This window comes from Bombina bombina, chromosome 2, assembly GCF_027579735.1.
Source record: "Bombina bombina isolate aBomBom1 chromosome 2, aBomBom1.pri, whole genome shotgun sequence".
NCBI classification, from domain to species: domain Eukaryota; kingdom Metazoa; phylum Chordata; class Amphibia; order Anura; family Bombinatoridae; genus Bombina; species Bombina bombina.
Genome location: NC_069500.1, coordinates 207,186,526 through 207,199,565, shown reverse-complemented (window position 1 = coordinate 207,199,565; position 13,040 = coordinate 207,186,526). Strand labels below are relative to the sequence as shown.

Sequence of the window (13,040 nt, the reverse complement as noted above, 5' to 3'; positions counted from 1 at the left end):
GATGCCAAAGAAATGGCAGAAGCCTTCTGACCTTTCCTAGAACCGGAAAAGATAACAAATAGACTAGAAGTCTTTCGGAAATTTTTAGTAGCTTCAACATAATATTTCAAAGCTCTAACTACATCCAAAGAATGCAATGATTTCTCCTTAGAATTCTTAGGATTAGGACATAATGAAGGAACCACAATTTCTCTACTAATGTTGTTAGAATTCACAACCTTAGGTAAAAATTTAAAAGAAGTTCGCAACACCGCCTTATCCTGATGAAAAATCAGAAAAGGAGATTCACAAGAAAGAGCAGATAATTCAGAAACTCTTCTGGCAGAAGAGATGGCCAAAAGGAACAAAACTTTCCAAGAAAGTAATTTAATGTCCAAAGAATGCATAGGTTCAAACGGAGGAGCTTGAAGAGCCCCCAGAACCAAATTCAAACTCCAAGGAGGAGAAATTGACTTAATGACAGGTTTTATACGAACCAAAGCTTGTACAAAACAATGAATATCAGGAAGATTAGCAATATTTCTGTGAAAAAGAACAGAAAGAGCAGAGATTTGTCCTTTCAAGGAACTTGCAGACAAACCTTTGTCCAAACCATCCTGAAGAAACTGTAAAATTCTCGGAATTCTAAAAGAATGCCAGGAAAAATGATGAGAAAGACACCAAGAAATATAAGTCTTCCAGACTCTATAATATATCTCCCTAGATACGGATTTACGAGCCTGTAACATAGTATTAATCACAGAGTCAGAGAAACCTCTTTGACTAAGAATCAAGCGTTCAATCTCCATACCTTTAAATTTAAGGATTTGAGATCCTGATGGAAAAAAGGACCTTGTGACAGAAGGTCTGGTCTTAACGGAAGAGTCCACGGTTGGCAAGAGGCCATCCGGACAAGATCCGCATACCAAAACCTGTGAGGCCATGCTGGAGCCACCAGCAGAACAAACGAGCATTCCTTCAGAATCTTGGAGATTACTCTTGGAAGAAGAACTAGAGGCGGAAAGATATAGGCAGGATGATACTTCCAAGGAAGTGACAACGCATCCACTGCTTCCGCTTGAGGATCCCTGGATCTGGACAGATATCTGGGAAGTTTCTTGTTTAGATGAGAAGCCATCAGATCTATTTCTGGAAGACCCCACATTTGAACAATCTGAAGAAATACCTCTGGGTGAAGAGACCATTCGCCCGGATGTAACGTTTGGCGACTGAGATAATCCGCTTCCCAATTGTCTATACCTGGGATATGAACCGCAGAAACTAGACAGGAGCTGGATTCCGCCCATACCAGAATTCGAGATACTTCTTTCATAGCCAGAGGACTGTGAGTCCCTCCTTGATGATTGATGTATACCACAGTTGTGACATTGTCTGTCTGAAAACAAATGAACAATTCTCTCTTTAGAAGAGGCCAAGACTGAAGAGCTCTGAAAATTGCACGGAGTTCCAAAATATTGATCGGTAATCTCACCTCCTGAGATTCCCAAACCCCTTGTGCTGTCAGAGACCCCCACACAGCTCCCCAACCTGTAAGACTTGCATCTGTTGAAATTACAGTCCAGGTCGGAAGAACAAAAGAAGCCCCCTGAACTAAACGATGGTGATCTGTCCACCACGTCAGAGAGTGTCGTACAATCGGTTTTAAAGATATTAATTGAGATATCTTTGTGTAATCCCTGCACCACTGGTTCAGCATACAGAGCTGAAGAGGCCGCATGTGAAAACGAGCAAAGGGGATCGCGTCCGATGCAACAGTCATAAGACCTAGAATTTCCATGCATAAGGCTACCGAAGGGAATGATTGTGACTGAAGGTTTCGACAAGCTGATATCAATTTTAGACGTCTCTTGTCTGTCAAAGATAGAGTCATGGACACTGAATCTATCTGGAAACCTAAAAAGGTTACCTGTGTCTGAGGAATCAATTAACTTTTTGGTAAATTGATCCTCCAACCATGATGTTGAAGAAACAACACAAGTCGATTCGTATGAGATTCTGCTAAATGTGAAGACTGAGCAAGTACCAAGATATCGTCCAAATAAGGAAATACCACAATACCCTGTTCTCTGATTACAGACAGAAGGGCACCGAGAACCTTCGTAAAAATTCTTGGAGCTGTAGCTAGGCCAAACGGCAAAGCACTGGTAATGCTTGTCTAGGAAAGAGAATCTCAGAAACTGATAATGATCTGGATGAATCGGAATATGCAGATATGCATCCTGTAAATCTATTGTAGACATATAATGCCCTTGCTGAAGAAAAGGCAGGATAGTCCTTACAGTTACCATTTTGAATGTTGGTATCCTTACATAACGATTCAATATTTTTAGATCCAGAACTGGTCTGAAGGAATTCTCCTTCTTTGGTACAATGAAGAGATTTGAATAAAACCCCAGTCCCTGTTCCAGAACTGGAACTGGCATAATTACTCCAGCCAACTCTAGATCTGAAACACATTTCAGAAATGCTTGAGCCTTCGCTGGGTTTACTGGGACACGGGAAAGAAAAAATCTCTTTGCAGGAGGCCTTATCTTGAAGCCAATTTTGTACCCTTCTGAAACAATGTTCTGAATCCAAAGATTGTGAACGGAATTGATCCAAATTTCTTTGAAAAAACGTAATCTGCCCCCTACCAGCTGAGCTGGAATGAGGGCCGCACCTTCATGTGGACTTAGGAGCTGGCTTTGATTTTCTAAAAGGCTTGGATTTATTCCAGACTGGAGATGGTTTCCAAACTGATACCGCTCCTGAGGATGAAGGATCAGGTTTTTGTTCCTTGTTGTGACGAAAGGAACGAAAACGATTATTAGACCTAAATTTACCTTTAGATTTTTTATTCTGTGGTAAAAAAGTTCCTTTCCCTCCAGTAACAGTTGAGATAATAGAATCCAACTGAGAACCAAACAATTTATTACCCTGGAAAGAAAGGGAAAGCAGAGTAGACTTAGAAGACATATCAGCATTCCAAGTTTTAAGCCATAAAGCTCTTCTAGCTAAAATACCTACAGACATATACCTGACATCAACTCTAATGATATCAAAGATGGCATCACAAATAAAATTATTAGCATGTTGAAGAAGAATAATAATGCTATGAGAATTATGATCTGTTACTTGTTGCACTAAAGCTTCTAACCAAAAAGTTGAAGCTGCAGCAACATCCGCTAAAGATATAGCAGGTCTAAGAAAATTACCTGAACACAAGTAAGCTTTTCTTAGAAAGGATTCAATTTTCCTATCTAAAGGATCCTTAAAGGAAGTACCATCTGCCGTAGGAATAGTAGTACGCTTAGCAAGAGTAGAGACAGCCCCATCAACCTTAGGGATTTTGTCCCAAAACTCTAATCTGTCAGATGGCACAGGATATAATTGCTTAAAACGTTTAGAAGGAGTAAATGAATTACCCAAATTATTCCATTCCCTGGAAATTACTTCAGAAATAGCACTAGGGACAGGAAAAACTTCTGGAATAACTACAGGAGATTTAAAAACCTTATCTAAACGTTTAGATTTAGTATCAAGAGGACCAGAATCCTCAATTTCTAATGCAATTAGGACTTCTTTAAGTAAAGAACGAATAAATTCCATTTTAAATAAATATGAAGATTTATCAGCATCAACCTCTGAGACAGAATCCTCTGAACCAGAAGAACCATTATCAGAATCAGAATGATGATGTTCATTTAAAAATTCATCTGAAAAATGAGAAGTTTTAAAAGACTTTTTACGTTTACTATAAGGAGGAATAACAGACATATCCTTCTTAATGGATTTAGAAACAAAATCTCTTATGTTATCAGGAACACTCTGAGTATTAGATGTTGACGGAACAGCAACAGGTAATGTAACAGTACTAAAGGAAATATTATCTGCATTAACAAGTTTGTCATGACAAACAGTACAAACAACAGCTGGAGGAACAGATACCATAAGTTTACAGCAGATACACTTAGCTTTGGTAGCTCCAGCACCAGGCAGCGATTTTCCAGAAGTATCTTCTGACTCAGTTTCAACGTGGGATATCTTGCAATATGTAATAGAAAAAACAACATATAAAGCAAAATTGATCAAATTCCTTAAATGACAGTTTCAGGAATGGGAAAAAAATGCCAGTGAACAAGCTTCTAGCAACCAGAAGCAATAAATAATGAGACTTAAACAATGTGGAGACAATAGTGACGCCCATATTTTTTTAGCGCCAAAAATGACGCCCACATTATTTGGCGCCTAAATGCTTTTGGCGCCAAAAATGACCCCACATCCGGAACGCCGACACCTTTGGCGCAAAAGAACATAAAAAATGACGCAACTTCCGGCGACACGTATGACGCCGGAAACAGAATAAACATTTTTTTTTTGCGCCAAAAAAGTCCGCGCCAAGAATGACGCAATAAAATGAAGCATTTTCAGCCCCCGCGAGCCTAACAGCCCACAGGGAAAAAGTCAAATTTTAAGGTAAGAAAAAAATTGATTTATTCATATGCATTATCCCAAATATGAAACTGACTGTCTGAAATAAGGAATGTTGAACATCCTGAGTCAAGGCAAATAAATGTTTGAATACATATATTTAAAACTTTATAAAAAAGTGCCCAACCATAGCTTAGAGTGTCACAGAAAATAAGACTTACTTACCCCAGGACACTCATCTACATGTTGTAGAAAGCCAAACCAGTACTGAAACGAAAATCAGCAGAGGTAATGGTATATAAATAAGAGTATATCGTCGATCTGAAAAGGGAGGTAAGAGATGAATCTCTACGACCGATAACAGAGAACCTATGAAATAGACCCAGTAGAAGGAGATCATTGAATTCAAATAGGCAATACTCTCCTCACATCCCTCTGACATTCACTGCACGCTGAGAGGAAAACCGGGCTCCAACCTGCTGCGGAGCGCATATCAACGTAGAATCTAGCACAAACTTACTTCACCACCTCCATTGGAGGCAAAGTTTGTAAAACTGATTTGTGGGTGTGGTGAGGGGTGTATTTGTAGGCATTTTGAGGTTTGGGAAACTTTGCCCCTCCTGGTAGGAATGTATATCCCATACGTCACTAGCTCATGGACTCTTGCTAATTACATGAAAGAAAAAATTCTGAATGTGTGCATTATTATATGTGTGATGTTACATTTTTAGGCATGTACGATAATGTCAAATACCTTTTATTTGTTGAGTTTTATTTAATTTTTAACCCCTCCTCTGCCTGCCCACTGCATTCTTGTCTTTTTTTCCTAAAGGTGACGATATTAGTTCCCATCAGTGGCGTCACTAGGGTTCGGTGCAGTAAGTTATGGTGTCACCCCCCCCCCCAGAAAGTAGACACACACAAAAACACAGGCACACACACACTCAGACACACTTAAATACATACTCAGATGCACACACAAACACTCGGAAACACACTAAAACACACACACAAAAACACTGAAACACACACACACACAAAAACTCATTAATTATAAAGCTCATGCCTAGAGCTACTCCCTGGCTCAGCAGAGCATCAAATTAAAGATAAACAGAGCACTCTAAAATAAATCACTGAAGAAAAGGTTTAGGCGCGCAAACTATGAAAATTCTGCTCTCTGACCCTGTTCCAAGTCTGTCAGTGCACAGCCCTGGGCAGCATGTCACTGAGCAGTGAGCACAGATAGGCAGGCAGGTTTAGGCTAGCAGCACAACTTTGCAAGCCTCACGGCACGCCCACAACATTCATAGTGAAATTGGGCAGGGGAGGAGCAAAGTACAAACAAGCAAAAGCAGCTGGGAAAACTATTTGTTGAAATTGCAGCACTGGCTCAAAGGGCAAAAAAATTGTGTGTCTACAACTTCCCCAGTCCCACTAATGTTCACAAATGCCAGACCCTCTAATAAAATAATCTATGCATCTCAACATTGTATTTCTTTGAATTTCCTTAAAATTAAAAAAAAAGAAAATTTTTTTGAGTGTCACCCCCTGGAGGGTGTCACCCATGTGCGGCCCGCACCCCCCTAGTGACGCCACTGGTTCCCATCTAATTGGCTCGTTAGCCAAATTACATTTTTCATTCTTATTAAGAAAAAAATGCTGTGTGGCTAGCAAGCTGATTGAATGGAAGGTGAAATCGTCACCTAAAGAAAAAAAAAAAGAATAAAGTGGGCAGCTGTAGGGGGGGGGGGGGGGAGGTAAGAATTTAAAACAAAATGAATAAAAGTATTTTACATTATCTTACATGCATAAAAATTTAAAATCACATCCTATTATATAAAAGGCCAAATGTGTTTGTCCGAAGCTGTCATGAGCAGTAGAGACAGCACAAGGACAAACACACCTGGCCTTACCTGACAATCCATGCTGTTTGCGGCAAAAGTGGGCATGGCCGGCGGGGCCATGGGCGTGGCCGGACGGGACAGGGCATGGCGGCGGCGTGGCCGGGCAGGTCAGCGCGACAGAGAGGGGAGAGAAATAAAAAGAGAGGGGGGAGAGACAAAAAGAGATAGGAAAGAGCTAAAAAAGAGGGGGAAGAGCAGAAGAGAGGGGAAAGTGCAGAAGAGAGGGGGGAGAGAGCAGAAAAGAGAGGGGAGAGAGAGACGGGGGAGAGAGCGCAAAAAAGATGGGGGAGAGAGAGAGAGAGCGCAAAAGAGATGGGGGAAAGAGCGCAAAAGAGAGGGGGAGAGAGAGAGCGCAAAAGAGGGGTGGGGGAGAGAGAGAGCAAAAGAGAGGGGGGAGAGAGAGCGCAAAAGAGTAGGGGGAGAGAGAGCAAAAGAGAGGGGGAGAGAGCGGAAAAGAGAGGGGGAGAGAGCGCAAAAGAGAGGGGGAGAGAGCGCAAAAGAGGGGGGAGAGAGAGAGCAAAGGAGAGGGGGGAGAAAAAGAGCAAAAGAGAGGAGGGAGAGAGAGAGGGGGGAGAGAGAGCAAAAGAGAGGGGGGAGAGAGAGAGCAAAAGAGAGAGGGGGGAGAGAGAGAGCAAAAGAGAGGTGGAGCAAGAGAGAGCGCAAAATAGAGGGGGAAAGAGCGCAAAAGAGAGGGGGAGATAGCACAAAAGAGAGGGGGAGAGAGAGAGGAAGGGGTGGGACCACTGTACTGCAAAAAATGGCCTGTGTGAACGGGCTTTAGGACTAGTATATAATAATGCCATTACATTCACATTAACTGCTCCAAAGGTAAAAGTATAAAAATCCACTGCTTGTATTACAACTACATTAAAAAATGTTGTTGTCTTATCACGGTCAAATTATATAATCAGGAGACATTATTACAAATGACAGTCACATTAGAAGTAGACCTTGATATTCTGTGATTGAGAACATTTCTTTGTGTACAGTACCACAGTTAAAGGCACAGCAAACAATAATACCTTTGTATTCTGTTTGCCTTTTTCACTTATTTACACACAGTGCTGGTAAATGGAACACGTTTTGTAATGCATTTCATTTTAATTCAAACTTGCCCCCAGCAATATCCCCCTGAGCTGAAGGAATGTGCTTACTCTTTATTTAAATATGAAATGACACCGGAGATTATGTGCAATATTGTCCCTATAATAAATATGGGTACATAATATGCAACCTACTCACAAGAAAGCTATGTTTTAAAAAGCAAACACCCTTTGCCACAAGGAAAATCAAACACATAATTTCCTTTTACTTCTCATTTTGTTGTTTCAACACTATTATCTATAGAAGATTTAAAAATCCAATTACAATAAACTTTTGTTTACAAAATGGTTGTATTTTCACTATATACTGCTGAGAGACATACAAATTAAAACGTATTATGTAATGTTATGCAAATGTGCATGCTGTTTTATACAGAGGAATATAGTTACACAGAAATTCTCTACATCTCAGTACCAGGCTGTAATTTTCCCTGCATGGAAACGTAATTACACACAGCAGCGGCTGTGTCAGTGAACTGCACACAGTGTTAAATGCAGGTGCTGAGAATTAATTAGTAACACACTAAAAAAGCACAATCATATAGCATTAAGGAGCACCATTTCCATTATAAATTAACAAGTTTTCAAAATGAAAGATATTTAGAAAATGTTCATGTTAACAATTGGAATTGAATATTTTTCCTTTACTAGCTGGGTTACAACAATAAAACACAGCCCATGTACATATACAATTAAAAACAAATGTTTAAGTGGTAAAAATGATAATTCAACAGGCCTAAGTAATTCAAAAACATTAAGACAAGATTGCACCCTTTCACATCATATCGTAAAACTTGATGTTTGCCTTAAGGGACAGTAAACGTTGGGAATAACTTGTCACCTAAATGTAAAAGCGCAAAGCCATCCTTTTCTGCGCGACTATTTTTTCAAAGACTCCATCTCTAATCACAGAAAGCTTTTTGGCGCCATTGCGCTACATGTAGCGTGCTCCTGCACTAGATAAAGCAACTAACAGCTACTTGTAGTCCAATGGCGCCACAGAGCTCTCTGTGGAGAGAGTGGGTGCCAGTGACACGCTTTTTAAAACCCCCCAAAAAAACAGCCTCGTAGAAGAGGACGATTTTGCGCTGGAGGTTAGTATCCATTTAGGTGACAAGACTTTTAAAATAATATAAATCAAACAAAGGGCTATTGTCAAGATACATCATTACTCTGCACTATGTCCAGAATCATGTAACATTATTCCCAGAGTTTACTGTCCCTTTAAATCCAATAGCAGACATTATCACTGCACACAGAATAAAAAAAATAACCTGTAACACACTCTTAATAATTTATGTGTCCTGTTTCAGCTACTATTTTCATGTAGCCTTTGAAATACTGTATACGACAGATTCCATAAATCATGGCTTAGTACCAATTGCAGACATTATTAATATATACAGACTATATGAAATAACCTGTAGCACATTCTTAAAAATTTATTTAGAACCTTAAACTACCGTATAATAGATAGTGTCCTATTTCCGCTATTATCATGCAGACTCTGAAATACTGTAGAAGACGAATTCCTCAAATCTTGGCCCAGCACTTACTGATCTCGGGAACAGTTTCAGGGGACTTGTCTGTGTGTAATATCTACAGGGATCGACTTAATCATGCAGCAGTTTGCAGGAATTCATGTATTTCCATATGGTACTGGGGACATCAGAAGTATTTTGCAAAGCATCATATAAAAATATTGGCAGCTGGCTGCAGAGATACTGATATAACAAACATGCTATAGTCCAAAGCAATATCCCAATGCATTACACAATGTAGAGGATGTTAAAATATATACTGTATCTTTAATTTACTGTGTGAATATGGAGGAAAAACTTGCAGTCACAGAACTCCATATTCTCTACTGTTATACATTTTCTCCACTCTTTAATTCTCGTTGGACAGTAAAGTGCTCTTCTACAAATATAAAGGTTTCCTACATTTGTAAATGACATTAAGTGCATGTTAGGAAATTCTATAAAAAAATAGGGCAAAAGAAATTGACAGTGTAGTAAGGTAATGAACTAGAATATCAAACACAATTACAGTTATTATATCACTACCAGTGTATTCAAAACGAAGTTAGAGGTGCACTACATGTAAACGGTTTCATTCTATGTGCTCCAACCACCCCTGTAGTCGTGAGGCACCAGACACATCCCAGGCCTTTTGAAATGCCTTCATCTTCGTTCTGAAAAATAATGAAGACAAGACTTAGAAGCTATCTCATTGAATAAGATAATAATATAAAAGCAGCACATTACCACCAGTATGCTCTCTTGGCACATAGTGTATGATCCAGGGTACAAAAAAGGCATAATCACAGCTAAGCTAGAATAAATTACTTTCTTTCTATAAATATAATGCTAAAAATCAAATGTTTTCAACCAACAGACTTTTTAAAAGATGAACAGATTTTTTTTTTTTTACTTGATGTAAAATTGGGAGGTAAAAACTGATAAAAAAAAGTTTAGTTGTTAAAGGGACATAAAACCCCCCAAATGTTCTTTCATGACTCAGAGTGTACAATTTAAAAAAAAACAACAAAAAAACTTTTCCAATTAACTATTTACATCTATTATCAAATGTACTTCTTGATATGATTTGTTGAGGAACATGTTGGAAGGTGTACAAGCATGCATGTAACTGTAGCAATATATGGCAGCAGTTTTATAACTATGTTATACATTTGCAAGAACACTAGGTGACTGTGTTTCCTGTCATGTACTGATCTAGAAATGTGTACCATACCTATCTAGGTATCTCACATTATAAAGCCGGTGCTGACAACTTGTCTGTCTAGCTTATCATCAATGGGCAGCGGACACTATACATGCCAGCATGTGATTCAACTCCTTGCTACTAGGAGGAGGCAAAGATCACAAAGCTCTAAGGGCACTTAATCCCTCCCACCTCTCTGGTATTCCAGTCTGACGTATAATCAAGAAAGGAGAATTCTTGGAATTCTAAAGGAATGCAATCTAAAACCTTTCATAGCAGGAAATCTTTTGAAAATGCAGGAAATCTTATGAAAATTTTTACTTGCTTAAGGTTTTATGGCCTGAAATAAGGAGTTCAATACAACATCAAATATAACTTGTTGTTTTAAAAATAGTTATCAAACTTTAAGCCTTCAAGATGAGAGACTTGAGATCTTGATAATTGGAAAAAGCTTGACATCTGAATCAGATTCGCAAACCTATAGCAGTCAGACTAACAGAAGAATGTTCTATTTAATTCAAAGTATGACTCATGGAAACAGAAGTAATCAGGTCTATCTCTGGGAGACCCCATTGTTCCACAATTTAACAGAAACCTATTTGATGGAGAAAACATTCCTGTGGAAGGGATAACCTACTAAGGAAATCTGCTATCCATATTCCCCTCCTGGAATGCAAAAAACAGATAATTTTTCAATATCCAAACACACAATTCTTGAGATTCTGCCAATGCTATGGAACTGCAAATCCCCCCTTAATGATTGCTATAAAGATATAGCTGTAACATTGTCTGAATGAAGACAAGTTTCTCTTTTCAGAAAAGGCCAGCACGAAAGGGACCTAAAGATAATTACTGGTAACCTTGCCTCCTAAAGAAACCAAACTCCCTGTGCCCTCCTGGACCCCTAGACCGAACTCCAATCCAAGGGATTGGTGCCTGCAGACATTATTTGGCAAGTTGGGCGAATAAAGGATGCCCCCATAAAAAAAATTTGGAAATCTATCCGCAAGAACAGAGATTGCCTCGCCGAAGAATCCCATAGGATTCTATGCGACAGTTGATAGAAATGTTAGCACTAATGTTGTATCTTTCAAAGTTGAAGAGGTTTCATATGAAACCATGCAAAAGAAAGAACACCTCATACTGCAGTCATCAGACCTAACACTTCCAAATATTGAACTACAAATGGGTTGGAAATTGACTATAGTTATGAGCAAGCTGACAGTAACTTGACAGAACTCTGATCCATTAGAGAAAGCTCCATAGTATATAATGAATCCTATAAAAAAGACTTTTGATTAATGAGGAAATTAATTCTCCAATTGTGTCTGTGAAGAAACAACAGTAGACTGTTAGTATGAAGTACAGTTGAAGGAAAAAAAGAAGCCTGAACAAATATATCGTCCAGTTATGAACCCCCTGCAACAGAGAAGAGAGTTTCTAGAACTTTTGTAAAAAATTCTGGGAGCTGTAAATAGACCAAAGGAAAAAACCACAAAGTGAAAGTGTTTGTCCTGAAAGACAAATCTTAGGAACTGGAGATGCTCTTTGTGGATAGGAATATGAAGGTAGGTATCCTTCAAATCTAATATGGACATAACATGACCCAGTTGAACAAGGGGTAGAAATGTTCAGATTGTTACTAATTTGAAAATAGGAACTTTGAGAAATTAGTTTAAAGTGATTAAAAGGACAGTAAAGTCAAAATTAAAGAGTAATCCTAGGCAAGCTCTGGAGCGTGCACATGTGTTAAGACTTCTGGCAGCAATGTTTGCAACATTCTTTAAAGCAATTTTATACATAGATTGAAACACTGCTGGCTGTGGTGGTAATAAACATCAGAATATTAAAACAAAATGGAAAACAAATAATATAGGTATGAAAAATTAACAATTACCTACAAGCTACAAAAGTATAAAACAAACCTCAAGAAAAATAGCAAAAGCTACAACATTCAGTCCAAATTATACAGGACAACTTTATCTTAAATAAACCCAGATTAAGCAATACTAACTAAATATAGTGAAAAAGAGAATCTATCCCAAGGAAAATGCACAAGAATGCTAACATACTCAGCCAGTTCAGTCCTCCAGTCCTCCATCTCTCTCTCATCAGTTGCTTCCAGGAGGTGAGGAAGATAAAAAGTGTGTATAGTAACTGTTGGCTCCCATTGTATACTTAATTTACTTAATGTGTGTCCTACCATACACCAATCAAATGCTACATGGGAGTGTCCTTCTTAGACAAAGACTAGGCCAAAGCCTAGTCTATATTTTAAAATATGTTTGTAGATTTAAGAATCAGCTACTTTAACACTCTAGGGATAAATTCTCTGGTTTTATGACACCACACTGCCATAGAATGCTATAGACACATGCATGCTTTTAAGCTCTTATCAGCCTACCTAATCTTACACTTCAACAAAAGGATATTAAGAGAACAAAGCAGATTTGATAATAGAAGTACACTGGAAAGTTATTTAAAATCGCATGCTCTCACTGAATCATCAAAGTTTAACTTTACTGTTGCATTAAGTTCAAGATAGGTCAAAAAAGTCCCTTCTTCTTGGGAAAAATGGAAAAGGATGGAATAAAAGTCATGAATGGGTTCCAAAACTTGAACTACAGCTAATACAGCCATAAAAAATTAGAAAGCCTTTTGAAGCATCAGACTGAAGACACCTTCCTTAAGCATGCCTTGATTTGAAACCTATTCTGTAATCCTGGGAAACTATGAATAAAACTCAGATATGCTGGACAGACTGCAAACAGACCTTCTGAAGAAGATGTAAACTACCCCATAGCCAGAAAAAAATGGATTGGGGCAGTACCTTCACGCTGATTTGGAAGAGGAAAAAGGCTGTTAGATTGTTTGGCCTTGTTCCAACTGGTATTAAACT

At 38.6% G+C, this 13,040-nt stretch overlaps 1 protein-coding gene across 1 annotated transcript in view; it reads right to left on the bottom strand.

Annotated features, from left to right (window-relative positions):
- Positions 1-7,603: 7,603 nt before the first annotated feature.
- MSH3 (mutS homolog 3) overlaps positions 7,604-13,040 on the bottom strand; it is a 756,380-nt gene continuing 750,943 nt past the window's right edge. Inside the window, exon 27 of the mRNA XM_053699713.1 lies at positions 7,604-9,611. Coding sequence (XP_053555688.1) covers positions 9,530-9,611 — 82 coding nt within the window. The 3' untranslated portion in view covers positions 7,604-9,529. The remainder of the gene's footprint in view (positions 9,612-13,040) is intronic.